Consider the following 20801-nt stretch of genomic DNA (forward strand, 5'->3'; position numbering starts at 1 on the left):
GTCCACGCACTTACATCCGTTGTGGCGTTCCAAGTTGCGTGATTAAATTTTGGGCAATTGGTAACCAGCATGTTAGGACTGACTTAAGCCCAATTTGATGTATTTTTAGCAGGCTGACTAGTCTTTTTTTGAGGGGGAAGGGGCATTGTGGATATGGATACCATTTTATGGATATGGCAACAGTGAAGAACAGAAAGGAACTCTGACCATATACCCAACTTCTATGAGGGAGGGAGGGAGGGAGGGAGAGAGGAAGGGAGGGAGGAAGGAGAGAGGAAGGAATGAAGGAAGAGAGGAAGGAGAGGAAGAAACGAAGGGAGAGAGAGAGGAAGGAACAAAGGAAGGGTTGAAGGAAGGAGAGGGAGAGAGCGGGAGGAAGGAAGGAAGGGAGAGAGGAGAGGGAGAGAGGAAGGAACGAAGGGAGAGAGGGAGGGGAAGGAAGGAAGGGGAGGGAGGGAGGAAGAGAAGAAGGAAGGGAGGAAGGAACGAAGGAAGGGAGGAAGGAGAGGGAGGGACGGAGGGGAGGGAGGGAGGGAGAAAGGAAGGAAGGAGAGGTAGGGGAGAAGGAAGGAAGGTTGTAGCGTCCTCGGATCATGTGATTGCCAACTGCAACTTCTCAATGTGGAAAGCCAGGTTTGCTTAACATACATACGCATGATCCGCTTAACAACCGTGGCTCAAATTTGTAAAATTGGGCTTGACTCAGTTAAAAACCACCTTGTCCAGCAACCAAAATTCTGCTTTCTATCGCGGTCGTAACTCGTAGTATTTCTGCTTAAACACTACCATGCTAATAAAGAGAAAGTCATTGAGGTTCTTCCCAATAACTGCAACCCAACCAAGAGCTGGTTAGCCACCTGTCACCGTCAAATGATCTGTGCTGAAATACAGATGGTCCTCGACTTACAACAGTTCGTTTAGTGACCGTTCAAAGTTACAAAAGCGACTTATGACCATTTTTCACACTTCAGGACCATTGCAGCATCCCCGTGATCAGCTGATTTAAAATTCAGATGCTTGGCAATCCAGTTATAACGGTTACAGTGTCCCAGGGTCGTGTGATTCCCTTTTGCGACCTTCTGATATGCAAAGTCAATGGGGAAACCAGATTCACTTAACAACCGTGTTACTAACTGAACAAGCTGCAGGGACTCGCTTAATAAAAGTGGCAAGAAAAGTAGTACGATGTGGCATAAATCACTTAACACATTTCTCACTTAATGACATAAATCCTGGGCCCAACTGTATTTGTAAGTTGTCCCAAACTGTAGTTTATACCCATCAGATAACAGTCAGATGTAACTGAACTAACAACAGAAACGTCGTTTGATTTGATTTCTCGGATTTATATACTATATAAATTTTACATGCCATATATTTACAAGTGGGGTAAGTGCTTTTTTTTTATCTTTAAAAAAACAAAGATCAAACTTTATAGACATCTCTGAACAACGCGGCTTGTATAAATCAGACAGATTATTCAGATGAACTGTATTTAATACAGTTTTCCCCACTCTTGTCTCCTGATGCAGGACCAGTGAATTAAGTGTATCACAGTTTGATAGCATTTCATCATTTAAAAAAATAATAATAAAAATTAAAAAAAAAAAAGAAAGAAAGAAAGAAATAAATCACAGTATGAACGTTGTCTGTAACTAGAAACTTGGAGAAGGAAACAAGAATCAGACAGCCGAGATCGGTCGAGGACGTACATCGCTACATTAAAAATTAACGCAATAAAAAAACTTAAGCGGATTTTTTAAAAAAAATTAAAATTAAAAACGGCTCCTCTCCAGGCGGATACTAGAGATCCCGGCACCTGCTCTTCTCGTTTACTTCTGGCGCAGGCTAGAAGTCCAGATATGGCAGGACAACCTGAGCAATAAAATAAAACTCTGCGGGGCAGGGAAGAGATGCCCAAGGACCAGGCAGAGGATGGGAAGAAAAAGCAGGGAAAAAGAAGAAGGAAGGGCCAGAAATACGACGGGAGTCGCTTTCGCAGGCGATGGTTACAAAAGGCGTATCCTGCAAAGGTTGGGTGAAGGGAAACACCCACGGAAGGAGACACTCGAGTGGGGGAAACGGACGCGGAAGCCTTTCGCAACAATGCACGGGCTGGCTCAAACCCTCTGCACATCGCCTGTCGTCGGTCTCGGAAAGGAATTTCAGGTTAAGCCGTGAAGGACAGGCCAGACGGTGTCGAAGCGATCTTCGGACGTGTCCCGCGATACATTCAAAAAGAAAAGAAAAAGAAAAAAAACAAACCCACGGCCAAGCGTCTGAACGTCACGCACTTTGCACAACAGTCCAAAGACGGGAATCCCAACGGAAGGAAAAATGACGTGGAGTTTCTAGTAGCAGACATCGGAAGAGGGGGGAAAAAAAAAACCTCGAGGCGCGCTCTCTTTTTTCTCTCTTTCTCTCTCTCTTGCAAACATCCAAGTTGCCTGTGAAATGTTTTAAATAATTAAATTAAATAGACACTTTTATCAGTTGCAGGCTTGCTTAAATTCGGGGAAGGTTCCTCGGTCCCTCCCCCCCGGCGCAGCAAAACAAGGTTCCGACTCGGGAGCGAACATCACGTGGAACATATGTATATATATGTATATATATATATAAACACATTCAACCTGAGTGGTGGAACGAAGCAGCAGCATTTTGAGATGTTCGGATCCAGGGGCGTTATCTCTCACGGTGACGCGGATTATCAGGAGGAGGTTGCAATTGTTCAGCAGCTGTAGAAGGTTGTCCATCCTCTTGTCGTGTTTGGGAGAATCGCGGAGAATTCTGGTTTTTTGTTTCTTTTTTTTTGTTTTTTTGTTTTTTTTTTTAAAAAAAGAAGAAAGGCTCAAGGTAAAAACTAAAAAGAAAAAATGAAAAAAGGAGAGACGGGGCTTTCTTCAATGATAAAATCCTGTACAGTATTTTTTTTCTGAAGCACCAATTATGAATATTAAAGAGTTTGTAAGGGTTTTTTTTCTTTTTTCCCGGTTTATAAATACACTATAAGCTGGACTTCCAACGGACATTCCGGATCTGAAAGGCAAAGACAACAATATTATTTTATTTTATTTATTTTTATTTTTATTTGATTTATATGCCGCCCTTCTCCGGAGACTCAGGGCGGCTTACAATGGTTAAGCAATAGCCTTCATACTTTTGTATATTTATACAAAGTCAGCTTATTGCCCCCACAAACTGGGTCCTCATTTAACCTACCTTAGAAAGGATGGAAGGCTGAGTCAACCTTGAGCCTGGGGAGATTCGAACCTGCAGAAATTGCAGGCAGCTGTGTTAATTACAGGGTGCATTAAACCATTTGGGGAAATGGAAACCTGGAGGGTGGTTTCAATAGCCTGACACTTTTTAAAGGTAAAAGGTAAAGGTTCCCCTCGCACATATGCGCTAGTTGTTCCCGACTCTAGGGGGCGGTGCTCATCTCCGTTTCAAAGCCGAAGAGCCAGCGCTGTCCGAAGACGTCTCCGTGGTCATGTGGCCAGCATGACTCAATGTCAAAGGCGCACGGAACGCTGTTCCCTTCCCACCAAAGGGGGTCCCTATTTTTCTACTTGCATTTTTTTACGTGCTTTCGAACTGCTAGGTTGGCAGAAGCTGGGACAAGTCACGGGGGCTCACCCCGTTATACTAGGGATTCGAACCGCTGAACTGCCGACGTTTCAATCGACAAGCACAGTGTCTTAGCCACTGAGCCCCCGGGTCCCTTTTTAGCCTGACACTTTTTAGCCGGTGGCAAATACAGCTAGTCCTTGATTTACAACAATAATGCCGCCTGAATATTGCTAAGATGGTGTTAAGAAGATCATAAATGAGGTCATCCATGTGACCAATCCGATGGTCAACTTTCAAAACGACTCTGGCTGTAAAACGATTTTACAACTTCGTTATGACTGCAATTGACCCCAAAATTTCTGTTGCTAAGCGAGAGATTTGTTAAGTGAGTTTTGTTCCATTTTACGACCTTCCTAGACACAGTTGCTAAGGGAATCCCTGCAGTTCAGTTAGTAACATGGTTGTAAAATGGAATGGAATGGAATGGAATGGAATGGAATGGAATAGAATAGAATAGAATAGAATAGAATAGAATAGAAAGAATAGAATAGAATAGAATAGAATAGAATAGAATAGAATAGAATAGTAAAGTAGAAAAAGAGGACAGTAGAATAGTAGAGTAGAATAGAATGTAATAGAAAAGGATAGGTTAGGAATGAACAGTAGAGTAGAGTAGAATAAGAGAGTAGAATAAGAGTAGGGTAGGGTAGGGTAGGGTAGGGTAGGGTAGGGTAGGGTAGGGTAGAGTAGAATAGAATAGAATAGAATAGAATAGAATAGAATAGAATAGAATAGAATAACAGAGCTGGGAGGGACCTTGGAGGTCTTCTAGTCCAACCCCCTGCTTAGGCAGGATACCGTACACCAGGGGTATCCAAACTTGGCTCCTTGAAGAGTGGTGGATTTCAACTCCCAGAATTCCCCAGCCAGCATGCGCTATAAAAATGAGCAAGTTGCTGGCTGGGGAATTCTGGGAGTTGAAGTCCACCACTCTTCAAGGAGCCAAGTTTGGACACCCCTGCCCTACACCACTTCAGAATATCGGACGTCCCCATGGCCTTTGCTTGCCAGAAGGTCGCAAAAGGGGGAGGATCACGTGACCCTGGGACACTGTGACTGTCATAAATATGAGTCAGTGGTCAAGCGGCCAAACTTTGATCACGTGGATGCTGCAACGGTCGTTAAGTGTGAAAAACAGTCATAAGTCACTTTTTTTCAGTGCCGTTGTAACTTTAGTCTTAACTCCCCTCAACCGTCAAATCAGCCGCTTCTCAAATGCTCGGTGGAATTTTACATCGGCTGCCAGCAAAACTCGTCATTCTTCAACTGGGTTCTGAAACTGACACGCCACAGTGTGTAATTCTAGGACAGGGAGTCGGCAACCTTAAACACTCAAAGAGCTACAAAGGTCCTAACCGGAAGCCCCCGTTCAATTCTGGAGCTAGCCGGAAATCCGGTTCCCCCACCATAGAGTCTCCTCCTAGTGCAGCGTCCTTTTTCCTCTATCTGTCCTCACCGAAAGTCCTATCAATTGTGGAGCCGACTGATGACAAGGAGCCGCAGCAGTGGGATGAAAGAGCCACATGCGGCTCCAGAGCTACGTGTTGCCGACCCCTGTTCTAGGTGATAGAAGTCCACCCATCTTAAAAAATTGCCAAATTTGTGAAAGACCGGACGGGTTTTTTTTTTTCCAACTCTACGATTCTCTGAGCATCCGAGGAAGATCTCCGTACTCACCACTGTTGTGATCTCTCTGTGGATGGAAGCCATCCCTGTTGCTCCTTTCGAGGGATTTTGCTTTCCGCCAAACAGCGGAAGGGCTTTCCTTGCAGGACGTTGGGCTGTGTTTCTGACAAGCCTCCGAAGAAGATTTGGGCGCCTCCCAGTTTTTGGAATCCTTGATCTGCGGGGCGGTGGGCTTGGGGAGGGAAGGGGCGGTGGCCTCGTCGCCTTCTTCTGATTTCCTGGCTCGCTTCTTCTTTTTCTTCTTCTTCTTCTTGTGTTTGTGTTTGTGGGTCTCGGCCTCGGAGTTGGAGAGGGATGGGTCGGAATCCTGGCGATGCCTGAAGGAGAGCAAAGACCGGGAAAGTCAGAAGGTTCCGGAAAACAGACAGCGAGGCTGCTGTTTTACAGAGTAGAGAATAGCAGTGTTGGAAGGGACCTCGCAGGTCTTCTAGTCCAACCCTCTACTCAAGCAGGAGATCCTATAGCCGTGATGGCGAACCTATGGCACGCGTGGCACAGGTGGCACACGGAGCCATGTCGCCTGGCACGCCAGCTCAGCTAGGGCGCGCATGCACGCGCCGGCCAGCTAATTTTTGGGCCTTCTGGGCCCACCAGAAGTAGGGAAATAGGCTGTTACCTGCCTCCGGAGAGCCTGGGGGTGGGGTGGGGAAGGCTGTTTTTGCCCTCCCCAGATGCATAGAGAGGATCTGGAGCCAGGTGAGACAGAAAAACGGGCCTACCGGGACATCGCGTGCCAGGAGCAGAGGAGGGGGGGGTGGTTGTGCGTGCAAGCATGGGGCGGGGCACATAGAATTATGGGTGTGGGCATGTTCACGCGTGAACCTCCCCCACACACCCCCTTCCTGGCACGCGATGGCAAAAAGGTTAGCCATCACTGTCCTATAGTATACCATTCCAGACCTCTACACCCAAGCAGCCACTTCCCCTTCAAAGAGAACTTGCTTAAATTTCTTTTTTTTTTTTTTTAGGCCTCAACTTACGGCTGCAATCGAGCCCAACATTTTCGAAGACAGTTAAGTGAGTTTTGCCCCATCTTACAACCTTTCTTGCCACAGTCGGTAAGTGAATCCCACAGTCGGTAACTGAATCCTACGTTGTTAAGTTAGGAACAGGGTGGTTAAGTCAATCTGGCTTTCCCTGTTGACACCGCTTGCAAAAGGGAATCGCGTCATTCCCCAGGACACTGCAAACGTCATAAATATGAGTCGCTTAGCATCTGAATTTTGATCACGTGACCACGGGGATGCTACAACAGTTGTTAAGTGTGAAAAATGGTCCTTTTTTTTTTCCACTTGCCGTTGTAACTAAACAAACGTTTGAGGACTAGCTGCATGAACATTAATAGGAATAGCACTTAGATTTATATACCGCTTCACAATGCTTTACAACTCTCTCTAAATGGTTTTACAGAGTCAGCCTCTTGCCCCCAAACAATCTGGATCCTCATTTTACCCACCTCGGAAGGATGGAAGGCAGAGTCAAACCTTGAGCCGGTCAGGATCGAACTCCTGGCAGTGGGCAGAGTCAGCTTGAAATTCCGCATTCTAACCATTGTGTCACCACAGCTTCCTTCCTTCCTTCGCAAGCAATAGCAGACTTATATACCGCTTCATAGTGCTTTTACAGCCCACTCTAAGCGGTTTACAAAGTCAGCCTCCTGCCCCCAATTACCTTGGAAGGATGGAAGGCTGAGTCAACTTGGAGCCTGTTGAGATTTGAACTGCCCAAACTGCAATCAGCCGGCAGTCAGCAGAAGTAGCCCTGCAGTACTGCACTCTAAGCACTGCGCCACCACGGCTCGTGACGTAATGTACTGAAAGAGAAAGGGTTCTTCCATGCTTACGATTTATATTGACTGTTTCCTAATATGATTTGATTGCTTATTTGTACCCTATGACTATCATTAAGTGTTGTACTTTATGATTCTTGATGAACGTATCTTTTATGTACACTGAGAGCCTATGCACCAAAGACAAATTCCTTGTGTGTCCAATCACTCTTGGCCAATAAAGAATTCTATTCTATTCTATTCTATTCTATTCTATTCTATTCTATTCTATTCTATTCTATTCTATTCTATTCTATTCTATTCTATTCTACTCTACTCTACTCTACTCTACTCTACTCTACTCTACTCTACTCTACTCTATTATTATTCTATTCTATTATTTATTTATTTTTAAATTTGATTTATATGCCGCCCTTCTCCGGAGACTCAGGGCGGTTTACAATGCGCTAAGCAATAGCCTTCATCCTTTTGTATATTTATACAAAGTCAGCTTATTGCCCCCACAACTGGGTCCTCAATTTACCTACCTTAGAAAGGATGGAAGGCTGAGTCAACCTTGAGCCTTGGCGAGACCCGAACCCGCAGCAATTGCAGGCAGCTGGTCTTAATAACCAGCTTAATAACAGGGTGCCTTAGACCACTGCACTACCAAGGCTATTCTATTCTATTCTATTCTATTCTATTCTATTCTATTCTATTCTATTCTATTCTATTCTATTCTATTCTATTCTATTCTATTCTATTCTACTCTACTCTACCCTACTCATTCATATTCATATTCTATTCATATTCTATTCATATTCTATTCATATTCTATTCTATTCTATTCTATTCTATTTCTATTCTTCTAAGCGTCCATTGGAGTTGGGTGGGTGGGATGAATTTAAATACATCATTATAAACGTGGGCTGGCCTAGAGGGAGCGTTATAGGACAGGACCTACCGGCTGTCTTTGGGACTTGACTGAAGAGCACATTCCTGTGGCTTTGATTCATTCATGGGGTCATTTACTGAGTCATTCACTGAGTCACTCTTTCGGCCACCCCAGAAAGTAGGGGGCGGAGACTGCTGTGCTACCCACATGGCAGGTAAGGAACTAGGGCTAAAAGAAAGGAAGAGGCTTACAGGCTGCCCTGTCAATCCATGCATTTCAACCGCCACCAATTCATACCAGGGGTGAAATCTACTTACTTTCCCTACCGGTTTCGGAAGTGCGCCCGTGCGCATCACGTGAGATTTGGGACACTCTGTGCATGTGCAAAGTCTTCTGCGTATGCGCAGAGGGTAAAAAACAGGTTACTTCCTGGTTAAAAACAGGAAGTAACGACTTCCAGGCGGGTGGGTGGAGCCTTGCGCTGCCACCGCTACCGGTTCTCCGAACCACCCGCCGCTGCCGCTACAGATTCGCCCGAACCGGTGTGAACCGGTAGCATTTCACCTCTGATTCACACCCATGTCGCGAAGCTATCTTCGGTTGCATGCCAACCGGAGTCGTGTTTTGTGGAGAGGGGCGGCCGTGTAAATTGTGAAGGACAAAAGCAGAGACATAAATACAGGGAGTCCTCGACGTACGACCACCAACTGAGCCCGACGTTTCTGTGGTTAAGTGGGACATCTGCCAAGTGAGTTCTTGCCCCGTTTGATGGGACTTTTCTTGGCCACGTTTGTTAAGGGAATCACTGCAGGTCTTAAATTAGTTAACCCGATTGTTAAGCGAATCCGCCTTCCCCGTTGATTTTGCTTGTCAAGAAGGTCGCAAAAGGGGAATCACGTGACCCCCGGGACACTGCAACCGTCACAAATGTGATTCAATTGTCAAGCATGTAAATCACGTGACTATGGGGATGCTGCAATGGTCATAAGCCACTTTTTTTGGAGCGCCGTTGTAACTTCCGTCGCTAAATGAACTGTTGTAAGAGTCGGGGACTAGCTGTACAGGTAACCCTCGACTGACGACCCCAAATTTCTGCTGCTAAATGAGACAGTTGTTAAGTGAGCTTTGTTAACTCCTGCAGGTGTTAAAGGTAGTAATAAGCTTGTTAAGTGAATCTGGTTTCCCAACTGACCTTTGGAAGGTCACAAAAAAGGGATCACATGACCTCACAAAGACACTGCAACCGTCATAAATATGAATCAGCTGCCAAGCATCTGAATTTTGGACACGTGACCTTGGGGGATGCTGCAACGGTAGTTAAAAACGATCATGCGGTCATTTTTTTTCAGTGCAGTTGTAACTTTGAACGGTCACTAAATGAATAGTTATTAAGTCGAGAGCTACCTGTATCCACTTCTTGGAGGATTCTGTTGAAAACTAAGGTATTCACTGAGAGGTAGGTCACAGGGCATCAGCCAGGCCTTTCCAAATGAAATAGGTAAAGGTAAAGATTCCCCTTGCGCATATGTGCTAGTCGTTCCTGACTCTAGGGGGCGGTGCTCATCTCCGTTTCAGAGCCAGCGCTGTCCGAAGACGTCTCCGTGGTCATGTGGCCGGCATGACTCAATGCCGAAGGCGCACGGAACGCTGTTCCCTTCCCACCAAAGGTGGTCCCTCTTTTTCTACTTGCATTTTTTACGTGCTTTCGAACTGCTAGGTTGGCAGAAGCTGGGACAAGTCACGGGAGCTCACCCCATCACGCGGCACTAGGGATTCGAACCGCTGGACTGCCGACCTTTCGATCGACAAGCTCAGCTTCTCAGCCACTGAGCCACCGCGTCCCTTAAATGAAATAAGAAATAGCTTTAAAAGAAATCAAGCTCCTCAAATCTTTCAGCCTCTTTTTTTTGGGGGGGTAGAAGGGGGCAGACGGTGGAGGAAAAGAAGGATTGGGACACCAGTGACCAACTTCAGAAACCACACAGTAGAGATAAAACCCCGTTTACATCTCAGGCTCCCACCGTGCTCTTTTGCTCACCTGGACTCTTTCTCCTTGTGTTTATCTTTTAACTTCTTCTTCTTCTTCGACTTCTTCCGCTTCCGTCCCTTTTGTTCGTCGAGAGAAGGGTCTGGCAAGATTTTGGGGTGTTTCTTTTCGGGGACGCAGTCGCCGGCCTCGGGGCTTGGGGAGAAATGCCTTTTCCGATCGAGGTTGTGGCTCAAACGGCTTTTGTAGTAATTGTACTTATTATAGGGGCTACTGTAAACATGACTTGATTTGCTATAGTCTCTCTCGGAATGAGTCGGCTTCCTCTCCTGGTTATGCCGGGGCACGTGGGAAGCCGAGTAGTAGTAACTGTACGACCGGCACACGTCCCACCTCCTCGGCGTTTCCTGGTAGTACCGCTCCCTGCTCCATGACCTCTCTCCTCCTTTCCCGTAACTGGGCCTGCTCCGTTCAGAGTCCGTTTGGCCCCGGCTGCGGGATCTGTAGGGAGGGTACTTCCCTAAACTCCTAGCGGGATCGGGACTGCCCGGGAACCTGTAGTAGCCAGTGCCGTGGTATTCCCGTCGGGGCTGCTCCTGCTGCTTTCCCCGCTCCCTACTGTAAGCGCACCTTTGTTTGCTGCAGTGTCCATCGGGCTGGCTACGCCCACCTGCTCCGTCTGCCTCCTCCTCCTCCTCCTCCTCCTCTTCCTCGGTTTCCGAACGCTTCCTTTTAGGACGATAATATTCTTGGTCGGTTTTTTTGTAATTGTGGGCTTTCTCCTTCGGGGAGGATCTCGGGCCCGGCTTTTCGAGGCTTCTTCGAACCGGCTCGCTGCCGTCTGCTGGTTTGCTTTCCGTCTTTGAACACTGGCTCTCGGCAAGAGTTTTGGGTTGGGGAAGGGGAGAATTCTCGGCGCACGGGGAGTCCTTACTGCTCGGAGGGCTGCCCTGCCTTTCTGGACCCGTCTCGGGTGCCTTTAGGGGAGTTTTTAGCTTTTGGGGCCTAAGTTCACCGTCCAACCTCATCTGGGGGCTCTGGGCGTCTTTTTCTGGCGATCCTGCCTGTCCTTCAGCAGGCTCGGGGTTCTTCTCTGAAGCTGCTTTCTCGTCTTTGGATACACCTGCCTTTTCAGGAAGGACTTGACCATCTCCTTCTCCAGGGGAGGCAGCTTCATCTGTTTTTGGGGAACCATGCTGCCGGTCGTTCTCAAGCGGTCTGTTTTCTGTCTGGACAATCCTTTCACCAGGGTCCTTCATGGTCGAAGTGACGTCGAGGTCCAAAAGTATTACGGGGCTTGGGATACTGTTGGGAAGGGCAGCAGCAGCCTTTTCAGAAGCGTCCTCGGCTGTTGGTTTTTCTGGTTCAGGAGCGCTGCTGGTCATGAAGAGAAAGACATGTCAAGATGGATGTCAGGCCTGCCACCATTGAAACCTTCTAAACCAGGGGTGTCAAACTCAAGGTCTGGGGCCCGATCTGGCGTCATGGTGCCTCTACCAGTGAAAACAGAGCTCGCGTGGGCCGCAAGGTGAACTTCACGAGCTCTGTTTTTGCTGGCAGAGGGTTGCAGGAGGCCATCGCAGCTGGACACGGAGCTCGGGAGTCTGTTTTCACTGACAAGAGTGACATCAAGCTGGGCACACACACCCTGCCCCCCCCGAGGTCAAACACAAGCCTGATGCGGCCCTCAATGAAATAGAGTTTGACACCCCTGCTCTAAATAAAAACAAGCCTTGGCTGCATTGGTTAAGAAAGGAACAGTTTTATTAGAAGTGCCTTGCAGTAACGCAAAGCCAGAACTGAGAATCGCACGCCAAAATTCCTACGTTCACCTTTTCCCTCCCTTAGCTGTATCTCATCGCCACCCCGTGTAACCAATCAGACCCAGGTAAGATGTTTTCATAATGGACAGTCCAAGCATAGTTTGCCATGTGGCTCCCTCCTTCTTCCAGCTGGGTGACCTTGAGGCAGCATCTCGAGAAGATAACAGCATTTACTTTCATTTCCCCAAGCATTCTCCCACTCCCACTCACCCAGTTCATGGCAGTCTGTTACCATATAGCAAGCATAAGGTGGCAGCTGACATGGGATTTCAACCTGAGCATTCCTTAAAAGTTCTTTTAACTTCTGGGGAACCTTTTAAAAAAAAGTGGGGGGAGGGAAAAATGAACCTGACGAGCACTCTAGGCATCTGACAATACAGATTTTGTGAAGCTCATAACAAGTTTATCTTGTCAAAAGCAGCTTGTTTTCCTCATGTCACAAGATACAATTCTATCTGTCCAAAATCTTTTAGCACAGAAGGCTTCAGATGGAGAAACGAACACGGAGATTCATTTCTTCAAAGGCAAACAGATTAAAATGCAACTTGGGAACCTGTTTTTGTTTCTTATCTCAAAATCCTTGCTTCGTCCCATGTTCCCTCAGTTCCTAAAATAGGTAGGAAGAATTTACCAGCACAAAGGAACAGGCCACAGGGTGAAGGAGTTAAGACTGACTTGCAAGCTTCACTCAATGAAGGCAGCCATTCCGATTTAAAGAACTATAGGCAACTTAATAAACAAATTTATAAAATTGGCAGATATAGTAAATCGATTGTAGTTTGCTTTTTAACTGGACCATAGCTATTTTGCCTTTATAAATGCATAAATTTGTGTTCCCAAGGAGGAGAAACATGAAAAATATAATAAAAGCAGAAAGGGAACAGAATGATGTGGCTATGTGACTTGAAAATCCAGCTAAGATATAGGTATTTGGCGTTAAGTCTAGATGTGTTCCAAGCACCAATTATTTATTTTTTTGGATTTTCAGCAACTTTGGTGGTGTACATGGGATTCTTCTCTAATTTTTATCTCCACAACAACCTTGTGAGGATGGCTGGTCTGAGAGAGGGATAGCTGGCCTACAGTCATTCTACAAACTCTATGATCAAGGGAGGATTCAATCTTGTATCTTCCCCATGCCAAACCAAGTCCTCAGTGAGGTGCTTCTGCTGAGCCCCCTTCTCGGCCAGATCCAATTTGAGCTGAGCTGTTTTGCCAACTCTTTCTCATGGTGGTTGCTTAGCTCCAACAACTGCTTCTTGTTGGGGCCCTAAGGAGTCCGGGCGGGGAGGCGAGGAGTGGCTGGAGGTGGGGGGTGCGAGTAGAGGCTGGCGAGGCGCCTTGTCGTGAGTGACATCGAGTTGGCACCTCCCACCCCAGTCACATGACCACCTAGCCATGCCCACCCAGCCAGTCATTAGGCAGATCGTATTAGTGGTTCACGGGATTTAAAATTATGACTTTAGTGGTCCCTGAGGTCCGAAAGGTTGGTGACCCCTGATCTAAATGAACATTTAGTTTTAAAGGTGTTTTTTTTTTTACAGAGCGCTAATCACCTGCCTCTTAAAATTCAGAACCTACCATATTTTTTGGAGTATAAGACGCACCTTTGTTTTTGGGGAGGAAAATAAGAAAAAAACTGATTGGCAGATGGATCGGTCTCCCGGAATACCCCCAATCAGCTGTTCCCAGAATTTTAGCAATAGGTTCCTTGGTTGTGAGCTGTGTGCCTTGCTTTTTTTGCTTTTTTTTCTGCCTCTGAAACTTCTGAAACTCTGTTTCAGAAAAAACATTTTCGTGCCTCTGAAAGCCTCCAAAAGTGCTTCAGAAAAAAAGCCTCTGAAGCTTTGTTTGGAGGCTTTTTTGCTGAAGCTCTGTTTGGGGGCTTCTTTTCTGAATCTTCATTTCTGATGCTTTTTTCAGCCTCTGAAACTTCTGCTTGAGAAGCTGGGCGGGGCTACATTCGGAGTATAAGACACACCCAGATTTTCACCCTCTTTTTTGGGGGAAAAAGGTGCCGTCTTATACTCCGAAAAATATGGTAGTTAGAATAAAGGAAGACCGTTTTACCTGGAGTCCCCCGGCAAGGTTTTCGACTGCTTGTATCTGAAGGAATCTGAGACGTCCTCTTCAGGGACTGAGGACAACGCTTTTGGAGAACCCTGTAAGATTCAAAACGGACAAGGTTAACACAATGACAAGCAAGGGGATGGGGTAGACTAGATTCCGGTATGACATCCGGAGTGGTAAGATCAGCACACGTGACTTGCTCCCAAGAAGAGTGCAACCATCAACTGGAAGAATAGGACACCAGCGGTTCCTTTCAGATCTAGAAGGGATTCCATGGTCACCTTGTTCTGTAGTCTTTTCCAGTTCCATTCAATTCAAACCTTTGTTGTCAGAGTACAGCATGTGTACAATGAGATTGGCTGAGCCTCCCTTCGTGTGCATTCCCACCCAACCCAATACAACTTACAATGAAAGACAGTAAAAGAAAAGAAAAATCCCTAGCCCAGTGGATCCTGCTAACAAACACACAATCCTACTGCACCGTGTCAATGTATTGCACATCGCGCCAGCCCAGCAAGTCAATCGTACTATGTTGTTGCAAAGTTATTTTCCGTTCAGGAGCCTGACAGCCCACGGATAAAAACTGTTCTTCAGCCTATTTGTGTTGTGGTCCGCCAGCGGCCTGCGGAGCTGGCAGCAGAGTCGGACAGTGAGGAGGCTGGGGGGGAACATGGGCCAGTCCTGGGGGCTGGGGAAGCCTCGGACGAGAGCTCTGCGTCAGAGGCAGAGAGGGAGCCAGGACCATCTGGGACTTATGTGCTGCCTCCGGAGCCTCCAGTCGGACATCAGCGAGGCAGAGGAACAGGGGGAGCCTCTTCCCAGTGCGCGCATGCGCAGAGCTGCCAGAAGGCAAGAACAGTTAAAACAAAAGGGGCGACTCGGGAGTAAGGCTTGGAGGTGATTGGTCCCTTTCATAAGACATAAAGGAGGAGCAAAGGGACATGAGCCTTTGCAGGAAGCAACTTTGTTCGTTCTGGCCGGTTTAAATTCTGAAGCTCCATTTTGACTCTGCGCTCCGTGTGGCCTTGCAAAGCTAATTGCCAATTAGGTCTTTGGCAGCGTGTCAAGGGAGATAAAGGTGGGTGCTTATCAGCCTTCTCCCGAAGGACCGTGGCAGACTTCTGTCAGACTCTTTACAAACTATTTGGGACTCATCTGCGAATGAACAGATTGAGAATGAACAGGCTGTGAACGAACAGAATTCACAGCCGTTGAGATAAAAAAGAGGGGTTTTGGGGACTAATTGTGTGCTTTTTACTGTCTCAGGAAGCCTAGGGCAGAACAATTTGTGCGGCTGCCTATGCTTGCATATCTCCTTCCCGACGGTAGGAGGCTAAAGAAGTAGTGACCAGGGTGTGAGTCGTCCCTGAGGATTTTCCTCACTCTTCTAAGGCAGCGAGCCCTAGCGATGTCGTCTAGCGATATCAGGGGACAGCCCACGATGTTTTGGTGCTGTGCTCACCACCCTCTGTTAATGTCTTTCTATACGCGGCTGTCAAGCCAGCATACCACACCGTGATGCAATGAGTGAGGAGGCTTCCTATTGTGGACCAGTTCTTCTCGGAAAAGGAAGAGGTGGAAGCTGAGGCCGTATGTGTGGGAAGCCAGCATTTAAGCATTGAACTCTGGCTTTTCCCTTTGCAACTCAGGAGCCCCAAATCTTATTTGGAAGTTAAAGAAGGAAGAGGTATGAGTACAGGGAGTCCTCGACTTACAACCATTCGTTTAGCCGTTCGAAGTTACGACGGCGCTGAAAAAAAGTGACTTACGACCATTTTTTTAAAACACTTACAACCACTGCAGTGGATATCCCCGTGGTCACATGACCCAAATTCAGGCACTTGACTCATACTTAACGACGATTGCAGCGTGCCCGGGAGTCACATGAGCCCCTTTTTGTGACTTTCTGACAAGCAAAGTCAACGGGGGAAGCCAGATTCACTTAACAACCCGTATCGCTAACTAAAACAACTGCAGAGATGCACTTAACAACTGCGGCGAGAAAGGTGGCAAAATGGGGGCAAAGCTCACTTAACCACGGGCCTCACTGCCTGGCAAATAAAAATGTCGTAAGTCGAGGACTCCCCGCATTTCCAAGAAATCCACTCACTTTTCCGGGCAACCCGTTGGTTTTGGAAAACGGGTGACCTGCCAATTTCACGGGCTTCCCTTGGGAGGTGGGAAGATCGTTGCCGATTTGTCCGTTCTGCTTCGGGGCATCGTTTAAGCTAATGGAGACCATGACGGTTATGTTTTGGGGTAACTCGGGCTGGCAACTTTCCTTTTCCGGCTTGTGACAGGACGCGCACGAGTTCTCCAGCCCGCCCGCCGTCTCTTCTAATAAAATGCCGTTGGAGACTTTGACGTGGCCGTTCTCTTTCAACAGGCCTTTGGATTCCTCGTCCGATTCTTCGGAAGATTCCGCTCCGTAAGGGACCAAGATGCTGGGACTGTGTTTGGCCTTGCCATTCATGATCAGCTTGGAACCGGATTTGCCGGGGGCGGTCGGTTTGGAGACTTGGTTAGCAGCCGAGGAGACGGTGGAGGAAGTGCTTGAGGTAGATTGCACTGCGGAAGGGTTTGAAATGGTGGCGGACGGGGCGGGTTTGTTGAGGCTCTCCAAGGTACAGCTGGTGTGAGACATGCTTTGGCGAGCAGGCAACTTGTTATTGTGAATACTGAGGGTGAGTTTTGGCTTCTTGGAGGAATCCGGGGTGGCGGCCGCGGCCGACCGGTTCATGGTCCACTTGGAGATGGACAAGGAAGGCGCCGACGGAGATTTGACGAGGGAAGCGTTACTAGAAATGGCCACCGTACTGCTGGGCGTTTCCTTCAGGGATCCGTTTCCGTTCAAATGATTCGAATTCTGCAGTTATGCAAAAAGGAGAAAAGAGAAACGCAGAAAATAAGAGATCTATTCCTGGGCAAAAGACATATGATTCCATGTTGGTTTTAACGTTTGATATTGATTTTAATTGATATGTTTTAAATTATGGGCCAAATTTTATTTAATTAGTTTTAAATAATTATTTTAACTTTTGTACAAATGTTTTTATTTTGGCTGTTCACCGCCCTGAATCCGAAAGGAGAAGGGCGGTATACAAATTTAATAAATAAATAAATAAATAAATAAAATAGATGGAGCGATTGTTAAAGACTTCCTTTCTTGAATTAAAAATTAAACAGTTGGGGTGATGCCCTCTGACTTACCTTTACCATGTGTGGAGGGAGCTGAGGTCCGATAAATCCAGGATTACTTTGTTTATTACCGATCACCCGTTGATTGATAACCGGTCGGGGAGAAGACTGCCCGGGCGTGTGGATCGAATGAATGTGTTCGGCACCGTTTTTCAAGTCATGGGTCCTAATAAAAAAAAAGTTACATTAAGCCATGTTAACTTCCCCTTTCCACAGACTGCCCTAAGGTTCTTTTTTTTTTAGGGTGGCATCCTTATTTGTCACCAGGGAAGATGAGTGACTCACCAGAAGTGGGGCAAAAACCCAAGGCAGGTCCTGGTGCCAAGGGTCGGAAGATTTTATTTTATTTTTTTGAGCACTTGACCTTACCTGATGTAAAATAGCACGTAGGCTTGTTGATTTAATACAGTCCTGATGTCACTGTTTGAAACAGTGGAGTCGTTCATCTGGTACCACTGCCCGTTACTGGCCTTAAAAAGAAAAAAGAATTACAAGGAAAAAAATAATTATTGTCGTCTGTAAATCCATTCTCCAATGTGTGGCAAAGCAAAACCTGCAGCTAACAACTTTGGTGGTTAGCTTCTTTAGATCTCAAATTATAACATTTATCCTATGCGACTCTAGGGTGCCATATTGTGGTGATTTTATCAGGATTTTACTGTCAGGTTTCGATGTCATCTCAAATAAATTGCACTCCCAAACAATTAATCTTTGCTGAAATATTCCATTTATTGAGTTCGACAGATCTGGCCCCCACTTCGTCGTAGCCGATACTAACCCCCTGACCCCCAAACCCTTCCCTTTCCGTTCCCCAATTCTCATCTTCTCATTGGCCATCTTCCAAGTCAGTCTCCCCAGCTTCTGACCTCACCCCACAGGAATGTTCCCCCCTCCCATCCCATCTCCTAGGGGATATTATCTACAGAGAAAATAAGTAGGTGAAAAGTCAAGCCTCGTCTTTTTATGGCAGCATCAGAATGCTGACATTTACCTTAATTTAATATTTTATCTTGGCTATTGTATTGACCACCTATATGCATCCATCCATTCACCCATCCATCCATCTACCCACCCGCCTGTGTTTCCCTGAAAATAAGACTATGTCTTATATTAATTTTTGCTCCAAAAGACATATTAGGTCTTATTTTCCAGTTAGGTCTTATTTTTGGGGAAATACGGTACTCAATGCGTCTGGCTGACGACCTTAACTGGGGCTTATTTTTGGGGTATGGCTTATATTACAAGCATCCTGAAAAATTATGCTAGGGCTTATTTTCTGGTTGGGTTTTATTTTTTTTCGGGGAAACTACCTACCTACCTACCTACCTACCTGTCAATTTGTCTGTCGATCTACCTACACACACACACATTATATGTGTGTGTGTGTGTGTTGTGTATTTGCTGATGCTTTAAATATATTCGTGATTGCATGTATAATGTGTTTCATATCAGTGACTGCATGACTTCTGTTGATGCCATATGCTAAATTTTTTTTAAAAAAACTCCAACCTCCTGCGTCTTCTTTATTTTAAAAAAATGCCTACAGCTCCCACCGAGATATCAGAGGCATTTTTTTCAAAATAAAACCGTGCCCATGCCTCACTTAGAACTGGACCGCACCAGATGTTTCTCTTCTAGAAGGGGATGCAACTGGTGGTCAGCCAAAAGAGATAAAAATTCTTCCATGCCACAGATGTTACATGTCAACGTTGGATCCAGGAGGAGGCCCAGCCCGTTTCAAAGCCCTCCATCCTTTTTGCAGGAAAATACAGATGCATTACGATCTCAGATACTCCAGATGGCAGTAGGGAAAATTAGGAATGGCAGCTATGTTCTTGGGAAAGACTCCGGATCAATTTTAATTGGAAAAATAAAAGGCTTTTTTTAAAAAAAAAGGCTGATGGGAGGAGAAACGGTGCCCTCTGCTGGGTTTTAGTGAAATACATACTGTACTAAACAATGAAATGATTTTGTTTAGCAGCAGCACAAGGGAAAAAGATTCCAGAAAGAAAAAGAGACTTGCATAGCCTTACGTTTTGAAGCAAGCATTTAGTAAAAGTCTAAAAGCAAGCACAAATTTCTTGAGAGCAAGAACTGCCTTAAAAGAAGTGTTTCTCAACCGTGGCAACTTGATATGTGGATTTCAACTTCCAGAATTCCCCAGCCAGCATGCAGGGTTGAGAAACACTGCCATAAACAATTACTGTATTTTTCGGACTATAAGACACACATTTTTTTTCTCTCAAAAGGGGGTGAAAATGTCTGTGCATCTTATAGACCGAATATTGCCGAAGCCCCGCCCACCCACGGCCCATTTTCAGCCCGTTTTCAAAGCTTTTTTGGCCCGTTTTCAAAGCTTTTTTCTGCCCATTTTTTCCGGAAAAAAACAGGCCAAAAAAATCCTTGAAAATGGATTGAAAAAAATCCTCGAAAACGGGTTGAAAAAATCCTCAAAAATGGGCTGAAAAAGCCCCAAAAATGGGCCGAAAAAAGTCCTGAAAATGGGGCGCGTGGAGGCCATAAACTTTTTTTTTGTTGTTTTCCTCTTCTAAATTTAGGTGCGTCTTATAGTCTGAAAAATATGGTAAATGCCTGGGTTTTTACATTTTACACTGGTTTAGGTTAATTCCTTCCCCTAGCAATGATCTCAGAGTTATGGATTAGTGCAGGGGTGTCAAACAAAAAGAGCCGAGGTGGCGCAGTGGTTAGGGTGCAGTATTGCAGCTGACTGCTAGTTCAGCAGATCAGCGGATCAAATCTCACCGGCTCAAGGTTGACTCAGCCTTCCATCCTTCCGAGGTGGGTAAAATGAGGACCCAGATTGTTGGGGGCAATATGCTATTTAGTATACTGTCTTTGGTGTAAGCCGCCTAGAGTCCTCGGAGAGTGGGCGGCATAGAAATATAAATAATAAAAATAATAAATAATAATAATAAACTCAAGGCCCGGGGCCCAGATTTGGCCCTCAGGGCTGCCCTGGAAACGGCTCACGGTGCCTCTGTCAGTGAAAACAGAGGGCCCTCCTGAGCTCCATTTTTGCTGGCAGAGGATTGCAGGAAGCCGCCGACAGTGGAGCTGGCAGCAGAGTCGGACAGTGAGGAGGTTGGGGAGGAACATGGGCCAGTCCTGGGGGCTGGGGAAAGCTCGGACGAGGACTCTGCGTCGGAGGCAGAGAGAGAGAGATAGACAGTAGTGAGGCAGAGGAACAGCTGGAGCCCGTTCCCAGTGTGAGCATGCACAGAGCTGCCAGAAGACAAGAACAACTCAGAAAGCAGGGTCAACTTGGGAGTAAAGCCGCATCTTGGAGGCGATTGGCCCCTCCCACAGGAAACAAAAGAGGAGCGAACAGGGAGTGGGCTTTTGTAAGAAACAATTTATTCGTTCGTGACTCTGAGAGACTCTGTGCCAAGTTTTGCCTTGTACTGCGTTTGGAAACTAGTTACGTGGCAGCTTGCCAAGCGAGATAAGGTTTGTGTTGATAAATATCCCTTTGAAAAACTGTTTGGACAAACCTTGCTGACTGTGAATGAAAGGAATTCACAGTGGTGTAAATAAAAGAGGTTTTGCCGGGACCAAGACTCTGCTTCCCGCTTTTTAAGGGAGCCTAAGTCAGAACACGGCCAAAACAGAGGTTGGGAGCCCCTTTTCTCTGACGTCGAGCTGGCCACGCCCACTCCGCCCCCCTCGAGGTCAAGCACAACCCTGATGCAGCCCTCAATGAAATCGAGTTTGACACCCCTGGCT

General features: G+C 46.4%; 1 protein-coding gene across 7 annotated transcripts in view; it reads right to left on the minus strand.

The window, feature by feature from the left end:
- Positions 1–1325: 1325 nt before the first annotated feature.
- USP42 (ubiquitin specific peptidase 42) overlaps positions 1326–20801 on the minus strand; it is a 41788-nt gene continuing 22312 nt past the window's right edge. For 2 of the 7 annotated variants that reach the window (XM_060692873.2, XM_060692874.2), the window contains exons 11-18: positions 17427–17527; positions 17070–17223; positions 15970–16725; positions 13860–13951; positions 10018–11343; positions 8049–8207; positions 5308–5633; positions 1326–3036 (exon numbers count right to left, since the gene is read on the minus strand). In XM_060692873.2, coding sequence (XP_060548856.2) covers positions 2993–3036; positions 5308–5633; positions 8049–8207; positions 10018–11343; positions 13860–13951; positions 15970–16725; positions 17070–17223; positions 17427–17527 — 2958 coding nt within the window. In that variant the 3' untranslated portion in view covers positions 1326–2992. Of the gene's footprint in view, positions 3037–5307; positions 5634–8048; positions 8208–10013; positions 11344–13859; positions 13952–15969; positions 16726–17069; positions 17224–17426; positions 17528–20801 lie in introns of those variants that run through there. The other 5 variants (XM_034438789.3, XM_087878545.1, XM_060692877.2 and 2 more) reach the window with 4 other exon arrangements.

Source organism: Pantherophis guttatus, chromosome 14 (genome assembly GCF_059756535.1).
Source record: "Pantherophis guttatus breed Tessera chromosome 14, ASM5975653v1, whole genome shotgun sequence".
Lineage (NCBI taxonomy): Eukaryota > Metazoa > Chordata > Lepidosauria > Squamata > Colubridae > Pantherophis > Pantherophis guttatus.